Source organism: Phyllopteryx taeniolatus, chromosome 13 (assembly GCF_024500385.1).
Source record: "Phyllopteryx taeniolatus isolate TA_2022b chromosome 13, UOR_Ptae_1.2, whole genome shotgun sequence".
In the NCBI taxonomy this organism is placed as follows: Eukaryota; Metazoa; Chordata; class Actinopteri; order Syngnathiformes; family Syngnathidae; genus Phyllopteryx; species Phyllopteryx taeniolatus.
This window is the reverse complement of record NC_084514.1, coordinates 10,116,306-10,129,118: the sequence shown is the minus strand read 5'-3', so window position 1 is coordinate 10,129,118 and position 12,813 is coordinate 10,116,306. Positions and strand designations below refer to the sequence as shown.

Here is a 12,813-nt window from a genome sequence, read left to right as displayed (position 1 = left end):
CTGTTATTGACCGGCGCCCAGGCCAGGCTGTACTCCAGCTCACCCGTGACCCGGAACGGGATGAGCGGTAGAAAATGGACGGATGGAAATAAGGGAAATGGGCAGAACGACCATCTCTACTTCTTCTGCCAACTTCTAGGCTATGTTTCGGATCCTAAGGCTGGTGGGCCATCACTTAGTGGTGGTGGTGGGGGTAGGGGGGGTTAGAAATGGGTCAAGTGGCGATGGGAGGGCTGAGGGAAGACGAGGGGACAGACTTCCATACAGTATATAGACTATTCATGAATAAGCCTTGTGTAAGCCCCCGGGCACTGCCGCGGCCCGGTTACCATGGCATCCGCGGTGCGAGGGGCCGAGGAATGCGGCCTCGGTTGGCAGCAGGCATTGAGAGGGCGACTGGGGGGGGCGGGGGGTTTGACGGGTGTTTGCCTTCAACTACTTTAGTCGCTGGTCACATCCCAACACCTGAGAGCATGCAAAGTGTGCCCGCCGTGCACACGTAGGGTGGCGTGGCAAAGCCGCCCGCTGCTCGGCCATCTGTTGCACCGGGGAGGGGAAAGAAAAAAAAATAAATAAATGTTCTCACAATGAGATGAGAGGAAATGAATACTGACTCCGCCTCTCGCCGTCATGACACTGGCGGCACCCGACGTTGTTGCGCGACACGCGCGAGTCGAGATCCACCTTGGACTGCAGCCATTTGAACTCGTGGCCAAACAGGAACGCACACGTACAGAAACACTCACATTCACACAAGCTTACATGATAACACACAAAAACACACAATTTAAAAAAAATTTAAATAAAATAAAAAAACACACGTATGTGCAAGCACACACATCCCAAAAACACACACACACACACACACACACACAAACGATACATGTACAAACTCAAGATTCCAATTCAGGAACTCTGAATTTTGAGACAGGTGTGCTAACCACAAGTCCACCATGCTGCCTTGAAAATTCCATTACAAACATGAGGACGGTTGAAAACACAGAGACGGCAGACACCGAAATCCACTTGCGCCTCAAGTCGGGTTTCTTTGCATCTTAGTGTTGCAGACGGACACAAAAAACACACACAACCCCCTTCGCATCACAACCTAGCCGCCAACCCCCCCCCGTCCCTCCCCCCACCATCAGACACAGCTGACCTACTTCCTGTCTAGTCAGTGGATGACTGTACACTCATCTGACAGTGTGTGTGATGAGTGGATGGGGGGTGTTGTTGTTATTTGGGTTTAAAAAACGAGCATATGCATCAGAACCGAGCGTCCGTGCTCCCGTCTTTAGCGCGGGAGGCTTATTCATCTCCAGCTGCTTTAGCATTTTGCTATTAGCATTGCAGTTAACCCCCACTCATTCCCTGACTCACATTATTATTATTTAAAAAAAATTCCTATAGAACTACACTAACAACTCCTGGTACACAAGGATTTTTCAAATCTTAAAATATTTGTTGATCTGTTACAGACCCCACACATGAAGATTAAGATATAATTATTTTGTTTTTTAAATCAGGCATTTAACAGTTTTGGTCGTACTATCAGGTGTGCTCTGATAATCTCTACGCAGAACACCGCAAACAAAGATTCTGTTCCACCAGCGATGTCGAACCCAGTCCTCCAAAACAGAAATCTGGTGTGATCAAACAAGAGCTAACAAAAACGCTAACGGATGTTTGATGTCTCTGATGTTTCCCCAAGTCTTGTCGAAGGGAGTGTTGTAGAATGGTGATGTCATTAAGTAAGACTTGCTTTGGAAAATACTTGTTGCCCTCTGAGGAATTCACTTATACAAAATACGACATCGGGTAGGACATGTTTGTTTTTAATTTAAAACCGCTGTCTTGTTCTTCTGTTTGGTAATTTCTTGATTGGCTACATTCTGTTCCGCCTCACAATTCACGGAGTCATGACTCGGAGGTTTGGACAAGTTCCCTTTTAACAGATCTCAGAGCACAGGATAATCTTACGTCTATAGGATCATCTTTTAAGACATAAAATAGTCTATCAGTTGTCATGTCTGTGCTCGGTCTAAAAGATCGACTCACCTTTTGACGCTTTCTGTAACGTCCTGAAACACCGGGCAAATGCCCTACTAACATCAGAAGCAAATGTTTAAATTGGAGGCTAATCTTAGATGCTAACATTGGTGCTAACGTCAGAAGCTAAGGAAGGTCTATCAGAGTGAACCCCCACTGATTCGCCTATTTGCAATTTTTCTGGAGAACTACGCTAACCAAAAAAAAAAAAAGTCACCTTTTCAAACGTAAAGGTTCCATTGGGAACTAATTTCAAATGCTAATATTAGACGATAATAAGCTGCTAACAGCTAGCTTTGCAACGCAAGATACAGTAAGTGCCGAACTAAAGAGTCCTTTGGCATAAGCAAAGCTAATCTGTTTTATTTATGTACAGCTGCTTGTAAGTGCTTTAACATTTAGCTATTAGCATCACAGTGACCCCCTCCATTGATTCATCTACTTCCAAATTTTTCAACAGAACATTAACAATTATTTTCTGAAAAACCAACCCTTTTGACACTTTCTGTAACATCTGAAAACATTCCTACTCACTTTAGAAGCAAATGTTAAATATAATGTTAAAGCTAACATTGGCGCGAACATCAGAAGCTAACGTTTGTCTTCCAGAGTTCTAACAAGCGCTGGTGATCGTGTGAGTGAAACAATAAAACAAAGATAAAAAGGACCAAAATAAATTTGTAGCAAATTGACCAACAGAGCAATTTATCTTTTAAATGAAAATGTGAAAGCCCACTTTCTGATTTTGTATAAACAGAAAAAACAAATTTACCAAAATTTCCCTCTTATTATGGAAGAAGACTCTTCTTCAATGGAGGCGCCATATTCTTACTCCCCTTCTTAGTTAGTTAATAAGCAATAAAACATTATCATGTTTATTAAGTCTTTTGTTTCTATATAATAGTGTGTTTTCATTTACTTCTATATTGCACTATATTTATTGTCAGCATCACATTGATTAAAAAAAAAAAAAAGTAAGTATTACTTAATTTTGGGGCTGGAACAGATTGATTGCATTTCCATTCATTCCAATGGAAGAACATTACCTCGGATTTAGAACGCTTCGGGTTACAAACGGAGTCACGTAACCCGAGATTCCACTGTATTTCAAGGCACCACTGTCAATACAACGACTGGAAAAAATGTACAACGTAAAAAAAAAATTCATAATAATAATAGGGGAAATGTGAGAGGAAAAGGAAACTGGGGTGGGGGGGTGGGGGCTGAGCCAGGGGAGGGAAGGGGACCAAAGATCCAGGTCAGAAGAAACAAACACACGTCCATGCACTTGTATAATACACACTATTTGCTTTTTTGCACCTGCTGGTTCTAATGTCAGGTGTCAGGCTTACCCTCAAAGCAGACAGGTCGATTTCATCCAGACTCCGAGCCGGGGAGTCACTCGCCATGACAGGAGGGCTCAAGTCACACTAATATCAAAATGTCTTTTAAAAGCTTACAAAAAAAAATAGCTCTTAATGTCCAAGGTCCTGACGTTGAACGTCTCTCCCACCGTGTGTGAGTCGCCTCCGGCTAAAGCGCGGGCAAGACGTCGGCGACCGCTTTCCGGTTCATGTCGGCGGCTTGCAGGCGAAAGCGAGCCCGGATGTGTTGCCTCGCGGGTCGGCGTCAGCGTCTGACTGCGAGCCGCCGCCGCTGCTGCCGCTGCCGCCGCCGCCGCTGCTGCTGCTGCTCCGTGCGCGGTGACAGGCAGCCAGCGGATGTACGGCGGAAAAGGAGGGGCCAAAAAATAGAAAAGGGGGGGGCCGGAGCCAGGTAGGGAGTCCCGCAATTTGAACGGGTCATGTGACTTGTTCTTCATCATCATAACTTTGATTTATATATGTATGGGACGTGCGAATGATAGTTGTAGGTCAAAACAAATGCAATACTGTCGTCGGAAGGCTTCCATTCAATTTTTATTTTTATTTACATTTTTTAATGGTCCCTTTAAAAAAATTACAATGAGAATTAAATACATATTTTGTTTAAATTAAAATATTTTAGATTTTAATTTAATTGTAAATCGTATTTATATTTTCTGTTTTTTTAAATGTATTTGTTTAGAAATGTATTTTAATTGTATTAAAATTCTGCATATTATAATACAATTAAATATATATTTTCAAAAAGATATTTTACTTTGTTTTTCAATTATTTTTGAATGATCACTTCAGATATATTCTTCTTGTGATTATTTTGTCCAAATGTAAACTATTATTTAATCGATGTTAAATATTTGTACTCAAATCTTTTATTTCTTTTTAATTCAAGATGTATTTGTTATTATTCAAACTATAAGCTTAGATTTTTTTGTAAATTAGTTAAAAGTAAAAATATAAAAGAAATTAATATATTTTTTCATTACATTTTAATTGTATTTTCTTTTTTTTTTCCCAGGCAAGCTCAGGCAAAGTGTCCGTGGTGTGAACAAGTGATTATGTTTATTGGTCATCCGGTTAAAGTTAGTACAGTGAATTGAACAGATTAGATATGGGACTGTACAAACCATTAAGAGCGGAAGAAAGACTCAAGTTAGACACAGTTGTGGTTGTTACATCATATAAATTTAAATTTATCCCAAGCAGGTGACTCGCCGTAAATAAGGATTATTACCGTCATATGTAAATACAGTTCAGACTACAGTACGGGTAAAACTGTACAATGCAAAACTAAAGATTGGAAAACTCTAAAGTCGATGGTCCCAGTCAAGAAATTACGAGTGTAAATTATTGTTACCTGTGTGAATAATGAACTTCCAGCATCTTCAAAGCAGACGTATACCGTATATATTTATACATTTAAGTTCTAGCTGCTAATATTGGAAAATAACAAGAGTGGTTCTTGACATTCACATTGGAAAATGGCTGATCGCTCTGGTATGAAATGTTACGTTTCAGTACAAAATTGCCTTCCACAGCATTAATACAAATATATATAACAATGAAATGGGTCAATTAAAAGGGGGCATTTTCTTAGAATATGAAATAAAAATTCCGAAGGGGAGTTTTGGACAAAAAACAAACAAGTGCACAATCTGGACTTGTAAGAAACCAGCACCACCTGCAGAGCAAAACATGGAATTACACGCGGAAAGATTGTCTCTCCTGACTGGGATGTTACCGCGCTTTCAGCAGGATGACGTAGCAGCTATGACGTCATACATTAGGATACAGTACATAAAACCTTTCTATTATAGTGGCTCAAATAACAGTTATGTGCTCAAATGTGGTTGTTGTTTTTGAAGGGCTTGACCCCTTGAACGTTTTTGAGAATTCAGCCCCAAACGCCCGATTCATTTGGCAACATGAAATTTGGTAAGCATGTCTGTCACGAGTACACCTACAAAAAAGTCTCAAGAAGCCATGCCTGAAAAGACAAAGGGAGTCCGCCATTTTGGTTCAGAGTGTCCATTTCAGGCTCATTGTCACCATTTTCAGGGCTCCTTCAAAAGTAACAACCTTGCCCGCGTGATATTTTCTTTTCTGATCGCTACCACATTTGAACGTTGTCGAGGACAAAGTTGGGCGACGCCACATTGCGAACATTTTGAGATTTCGTCATTGCATGTGGGCGGAACAAGGCCTGAAGTTTGATGACTCGCCATAAAACAAGAAATTAATAACTGCAGAACGTCTCACAGCCAGGTTCACTTTGCAACAAGGAATTGCGTAGGCATGTCTACCATGAGTAAACCCGCAAAAAAATCTCAAAATCCCGCGGCGGAAAAGACACAGGAAGTTTGCCATTTTGGTTCCAAGCGGCTAATTTAGGGTCATTTTGGCCATTTCCATGGCTCCTTCAAAAGCACAACTAATTCTAGAGATTCTGCTAGCAAATTTTAGCCACATACATAAGACAGATGTGCAATGCGAAACCATCACAGCCTCATGGTTCCCACCCATGGTGTATATTAGGGTATCTGTTTCCAAGAAGCACATACGCAACCTAATGCACACGATGCGCTTACGCATGCATTGCCATCTCAGCGTAATACGGGTTGCATTTAAAATACGAGCTGGTCCCTCTGTTGAAACATTGCTTCTCAGGAAGTGCCGTCCCATTTGTTCCACTTTAATAACGCTGTAAACGCTAGATAGTGTCCCAGTATCCGGCTTTTAAAAGTCCTACGTCCATATCTCGGTGGGCACCATGGCTTCCTTGGTCCCGACCGAGGGCATGAGGTTGTGCTCCGACAGGAAGTCGAGAGGAAACTGCACCAGGAAGCCGCGGATCTTGCGCAGCTCCTCCCGAGCGCGGCTCAGGTCGGTCTGGGCCAGGCCGGGCTTCGACTGGTATCGCTCCAGCTCGGACATGTTGCGCACCAGCGAGGAGGGAAGGCAGCGGAACACCTGCGGAGGAACGTACACACACTTACCGCCGTACTTGGGACTTTTATATGCATGGCATAGCAGTGTTTTCCATACAAATATGTACTTTAATTATCCCCTTCATACTTCATTTGCGTATCATGATAGACGAAGCAAGTTCGGGACAAAATTTGAGTTACGTCGCTGCCGTTAGAACGGAAGTACGTCATAAAGTGAGGACCCTCTGTATATGTAAGTTGTCGAAGAAAACAGTAGCACAGAGAAAGCATTTTTGGTCCAGTCTCTCGTACCTTCTCGTAAATGGTGGCGTTGCGGCCGGCCGTTGTCATCCACACCTCCTTATAGAAGCGGTCGCTGATGGGGTCAGAGAGATCGATGGCGGCGTCGCTGTGCCCGCCGAGGATCGTCCTGGGGAGAAACAAAAATAAAGAAACATTTTCAGAGGAAATCTGCAAGACTTCAGCATATTTTGTGCATCTTCAGCTCAGTGAACATCTCATGGCTTATCGTAATTTCTCGTGTATAATGCGCACCCCCAAAGTTGACCTAAAAATTCTGGAAAACCCTTCTACCCATGTATAATGCATTTTTACAATGCATGAGTTTGCTTCTACCCATATGATCAAAACATGAAGTATTTTTTCAAAGAATTATTCTGAAGTTAAGCACTTTATTTGAACCATATACATTTTTTTGATTTACTTGCTCTTATTTTGAAATTCACAGCCTTACTTTTATTTAGCAAATGAGAAAACACACAGTTGTGCTCATATGTTTGATTACCCAGGCAGAATTTGTAAGACGGTTACAATTCTTTAAAGAAAACATGAAGGGCTAGGCAAAACAAGCATTTCAGAAAAGCATTATCATTAAACAAAACATAACCATAAAGAAATGAATGATGGTTGTTGTTCAGTCATATTAAAAAAAAAAAAAAAATTAAAAAAAACAATATTTCACAAATTCTGCCAAGGTATGTAAACTTATGAGCACAACTGTACATACAGTAAGTATATGCAGTCATACGTAGTACCCCTGTCATATTGGAATGAAAGTGTAGGCTACACTTTTTTCATAACCTCTAGGTGGCGGCATATTAGAATGAAAGTGTACACCTTTCTCATAACCTCTATGTGGCGCTGACATTGGAATGAAAGTGTACATATTTGTCATAACCTCTAGATGGCGACATATATTTATAAAATGTGAAAGTTTTTTTTCATTATCCCCTATACCTATGTAAAATGCGCACTATTGACATTTGACAATTTTTTGGGGGGGAAAATGCGCATTACACACTAGAAATTACGGTAACTCTCAAGTGTGTTTTGCTTTTTCTGTGGATTTTTTGCGACGCCAACACAGTTTTGGTTTTCTTCAGGTACTCCGGCTACCTCCGACATCCCAGAGACATTCATGTTAGGTTTACTAAATACTAAATTGTTCCCAGGTGTAAATGTAAGTGTCAGGGGTTATGTGATTAGCTTGTGACCAGCCCACCGTACGCTGCTTCTCGCACAAAATCAGCTGGGATGGGTTCCAGCTGACCCGTGACCCTGACGAGGACAAGTGACACAGAAAATGGGTGTACGGAATGGATAAATCTCTCACCTAAAGCACTCCAGACGCAGCCCAAGCGCATACGGGCCGGCCTCGAACTCGCGTCCGTCCATCACCGAAGCCACCTTTTCCACGTCCTCCACGATGACCGCCACCTCGCTGTCGCGCTTACCCAGCATGCTCCTGTCGTTGATGTTGGCCGAGCCTGATGGAAAATAATCAGATCGTTGCCGTGTACTGGTCCTTTGTAGCCAGCGGGTGGCACAAGAGTACAAAGCTTCAAGGCGTTCAGCTCGCTCTTATGCAAATGGTGACAAATTTCACAAGAAGGCGTCAGTGTGCCGCACCGATGATGACGGTATTGTCGTCAGCGATGAGCATCTTGCTGTGCACGTAGATGAGCTCCGTCACCAGGCGGCCTTCCAGCTCGGCGTGCGTCCGCAGGCCGGCGAAGGAGATGTAGTTCATCCAATGGTCGTCCACTGCGGGGGGGGAGAGCGCGACCGTATATCAGACTCTCGGCCAAATATGACTATAAGGGTGGGAAATACAGTGCAAGTAGAACACAATATATTTGTAAAAAAAGTTGGATTGCCACATCCCTAAATAAATCATCCATCATCACATGTTTGCCCTTTGCCCTTATGTGGTGGTGCAGGAAATAAAGCCAAAGAAAAAGCAATGCTCACTGTGCCAAAGCCCTGCAAGATTTGCGGACGCGACAAGAGTTTCAACTCCGAGTTTTGTTCTATTTTCGGGGGGGTATTCAGCTTTGAAGAAACACGTGATCCCGTACTTACTCTCCATCTTCAGCTGGGAAATGATGGAGTAGTCCCCACGGATCATAGTTCTTTTAAAAAACAAAAACAAAAAAAAGAGAAATACAGTCAGTTCCAACACTTTCTTTCTACATAAAAAAGCATCATCATTGCGCTTCACCTGTAATTGAAGTGCATGACGGCCTGGATGGCGTTTCCCCCGCCGGTGGTGATGTCCCCCTCGAAGCCGGGGAGCAGGGGGGTCACCACGTACACGCGATACTTCCTGCCCTCCCTGCCCGCACATACGATGGCGCACGTCAGTTACGGCAAGGCTGGACACTTCATTAGGTACACCCAGTTGAGCGCCACTGCAAGAGCTGTACTATAATATTTCACAGTTTCTCACTTCCCCATATGAATGCTCTTTTAATGGTTTTGCGTAATCCTGCTAACTAACTCGCTTAGCAACAAACGGCTAGCTAAACATGACCACTTTGTGCTTTGTGTGCTTGGCAGAGGTAATAATGTAACGAAACGATGTGATCGAGCGCATTTCTCCACCACGATAATAAACATATTGTTCAGTTAGTTGCAAAATAGAGCATTCTAATCGTTGTGAGGACATTTTGAAGGGAACACAGGTTATCAACACAAAATAAAGTGGCTTCTTCGGGTACTTGTGCGCTCTGAGGATCCTCTCGATGATGGCGTCTCCGATCTTGTTGTACACCATCCGGTTGTCAGCACAGCTGATGAAGAACTGGTTCTGCGAAAATACAGAGATGCTTCATTTATTTGTGTACTAAGAGTAATGGTACATGGAATGTATAGTACAACTAAGTATCTTTTGATTATTTTTTCGCTTGATCGATGAATCGTATTTTTATTTATTTTTTTTTTTAAACTTCCCTTGTCCCTTTTTTTTTTTTTTTTAAAAACAAGACATTATTTCAGATTGACAGTGCAGAAAAGGCACAAACATAACTTGTGGTTTGATCGGTGACATGTCAGAAAATTGGCAAATATGTTGATCATTGTTTTCAAAAGTAAAACCGGATGTTTGCAAATGTCTTCTTTTGATTAAACACTAATAATAGTCATTCTAATTTCATGCAGGACTACAGAAATCCGAGAATATGTACTGCCGAGAGGCTGAAATTCAGAGAATTTGGACAATTTTAAGTTATACAAGGCCTCGAAATGATTAATCGATTAGCAAAATAAATGATTAATTGATTAATTGTTGCTAATCTAATCACAATGACCAAAAATTTACAATAAATTCAAAATAAAATATAAGAGTAAACTATAAGTTTCCCAGTACAGTATTTCTTTTTGGATGCAATTATTTGATCAACTTTATTAATATTTTGTCTATTGCTATAGTTTACTTTGATGTGAATAGCTCTTTGCACAACTTTTATTTATTTATTTTTTTTTTTTAAGGGAGAAAAAAAATCTAATATTACATTAATTAACATTTAAATATAACAAAATGGGAAAACATAATGCACAAAATAATTAAAGTTAGCAACTTTACACAGTATTTAATTTCGGTTTAAATCAATGTAGATGTAGGCTTTGCTCTTACCGATAAAACAAAAACAAAATTAAAACCAATGCGCAATTCAAATAATTCAAGATACATATTTTACATTATATTAGAGGATTTCTTACGCTTTTCGTATGAGGTTAATCTTAACTCAGATGTAGTGTTTTCTATATTAAAAAAAAGGTTAAAAAGATAACATCCTCACATTGGAGTATTTCTTTTTTTACCTCAATGTAGATGTAGTGTTTGCTCTTGGCTATGACTTGGATGTATGCGTTGTGGATGGACTCCTCGTGGTACTTTATGCCGGCCGACCAATCGGCCGATGACCGCAAAACCTTACAGAGGAAAAAAAAATAATAAGAAGAAAAGACCGTTAGCTCCCCCTTCACCGTTATACACTCACGGCACACTTCCTTAGGTACACAGTGAGAGCTCCAATACTAAAGCTGGATCAAAAATCCTTGCTTGATACACATTCAATGAAAAAGAAAGACCCTAAAATGGCTCCTTGAATCAAAATGGCAGACCTCCTGTGTCCTTTCAGGCAAGGCGTCTTGAGACTTTTTGCTGTGTATCCACATGGTCGACGTGCCGACCAAATTTCAAGCTGCTAAGTGAAACTGGTTTCGGGGGGGCTGAAACTACAGTCGTTCCTAATGTAAAATTTGACTATTTTAAAAATGTGGCCATTTGTTTGGTCTAAGAATAGTAGCGACAAAGAAGCTAGTTCAATAGGTTTAACTGTTTAACCACCCGTACATAAATATGTTTAAATGTGTCAAACTATATTTCATAAGTGGCACCAAATAACAAAAAAAACAAGGCTGTTAGCTTCTTTTTTTTTTTTGTAATGTTTTTACGAGTTACGTAATGTTGTTTTTGGCCCACGGACTCTCTTTTGTGTCCCTCCAGCAGCCCTCGCAGACATCCCGGTTAATGCAGGAGCGCGTACTTTATTACAATATTTTTTTTTGAAGGCTTCCTTCGTGGTCGTTGTGGTTAATAAAGCCCAAACCTTTATAACCCCGATCGCAGGGTCCTCTTACCTGCACTTTAGCATGCACACAGTCGGGCACTTGGTATCTGAGCTCAGTGGCGCCAGAGTGAGACTTTGGCAGCAGGAATGGATAAGACAGAGAACGGTACTTTGGCTTCATGATCTGGAGGAGGAAGAAGGGAGGGGGAGGAGTAGGAGGAGGAGGAGAAGGTTGGGGGGTGAGAAGGTGTGACCTCACAGTGGAACGCATGGGTGGGAAAGTCAACGTGCTTTTTCCACACTTGTAGTGAGACATTCCCTTGAATTTAAACAAGGGAGTGTTTATTGACCTGTGTGTGTGTGTGTGTGAGTGTGTGTGTGTGTGTGTGTGTGCGAGTGTGTGTGCGTGCATGTGTGCGTGTGTAGCGAGGCACAAAACGGTGACACGTCACCTCAGGTGAATGATTATCTTTTTGTGGAAACATTCCAGCACAATGAGTGAGAAAGAAAAATTTTATATATTTGAACCAACAGAATGGTAACAATGCAAATTGACAACGTGAAAGTCACAAATACATAAAGTCAATTAAGCCTGTTTAAAGGACAAATGTCCCCCAAAACAAACAAAAAGAAAAAAAACTGTTTGCACGTCATGATTCATTGATTGTGCGGCTTCTTCTGGTGTGCCTGCCTTGGCCACCAGGGTAATTACAATACAGACACTTGACTGGTTAGCACATCTGCCTCACAGTTCTGCGGACCGGGGTTCGATCCCCGGCCCCGCCTGTGTGGAGTTTGCATGTTCTCCCCGTGCCTGCGAGGCTTTTCTCCGGGCACTCCGGTTTCCTCTCACATCCCAAAAACATGCGTGCTAGGTTGACTGAAGACTCTAAATTGCCCGTAGGTGTGAACGTGAGCGTGAATGGCAATGTTTATATGTGCCCTGCGATTGGCTGGCGACCGGTTCGGGGTGTACCCCGCCTCCTGCCCGAAGACAGCTGGGATGGGCTCCAGCGCTCCCACGACCCTTGTGAGGATAAAGCGGTACAGACAATGGATGGATGGATGGATATACATGAAGAAGACAATCACAACTGCGCAGTAAGCTGCAGTAATATTAGTTGTTTTTCCACAGAGGCTAAAGAATATATATAGAGATTATAGTTATATTGTCTGTCTAAATGTGTTGCTGTATTGTTTGTGTACAAATATCCGTTGCTTAAAGGGTTATCACAGCGCGACATCGATGCCGTTCGTTAGCCTGTCGATGGTGTTTTGCATTGTGCCTTAGCATCAAGCAAGGAGAATTTCCCAAGGCAAAGTTACATTGTTGTTGTTTTTTTTTTGTTAAATACACAACTTTTAATACGCTTTGTTTGAAGTAAGCACTTGGCTTCTTTTTCTACCAAACTCCTGCCAGCAATCAATTTTATTATGTTATTTTATAGTAAAATCATGATTAATAGTCGTAATAAATTTAATTTAAAATTATTAAAGAACATTTACTTTTATTATTTATTGTCTTCATCTTTATACACTACATATATGTTACAGTATATATTATCATAATAATTGAAGAAA

The 12,813-nt window shown here is 41.5% G+C and overlaps 2 protein-coding genes across 24 annotated transcripts in view; both read right to left on the bottom strand.

The window, feature by feature from the left end:
• The window catches only part of tnika (TRAF2 and NCK interacting kinase a), a 68,107-nt gene extending 64,329 nt beyond the window's left edge, over positions 1–3,778 (bottom strand). For 11 of the 18 annotated variants that reach the window (XM_061795622.1, XM_061795626.1, XM_061795627.1 and 8 more), the window contains exon 1: positions 3,402–3,777. In XM_061795622.1, coding sequence (XP_061651606.1) covers positions 3,402–3,458 — 57 coding nt within the window. In that variant the 5' untranslated portion in view covers positions 3,459–3,777. Of the gene's footprint in view, positions 1–3,401 lie in introns of all 18 variants that reach the window. The other 7 variants (XM_061795615.1, XM_061795616.1, XM_061795619.1 and 4 more) reach the window with 2 other exon arrangements.
• Positions 3,779–4,474: 696 nt separating this feature from the next.
• Positions 4,475–12,813, bottom strand: part of pld1a (phospholipase D1a) — a 28,937-nt gene continuing 20,598 nt past the window's right edge. For 3 of the 6 annotated variants that reach the window (XM_061795030.1, XM_061795029.1, XM_061795032.1), the window contains 9 exons: positions 11,303–11,416; positions 10,481–10,591; positions 9,379–9,467; positions 8,880–8,993; positions 8,630–8,790; positions 8,288–8,422; positions 7,992–8,145; positions 6,671–6,788; positions 4,475–6,401 (listed from right to left, as the gene is read on the bottom strand). In XM_061795030.1, the coding sequence (XP_061651014.1) occupies positions 6,177–6,401; positions 6,671–6,788; positions 7,992–8,145; positions 8,288–8,422; positions 8,630–8,790; positions 8,880–8,993; positions 9,379–9,467; positions 10,481–10,591; positions 11,303–11,416 (1,221 nt within the window). In that variant the 3' untranslated portion in view covers positions 4,475–6,176. Of the gene's footprint in view, positions 6,402–6,670; positions 6,789–7,991; positions 8,146–8,287; positions 8,473–8,629; positions 8,791–8,879; positions 8,994–9,378; positions 9,468–10,480; positions 10,592–11,302; positions 11,417–12,813 lie in introns of those variants that run through there. The other 3 variants (XM_061795033.1, XM_061795031.1, XR_009791470.1) reach the window with 2 other exon arrangements.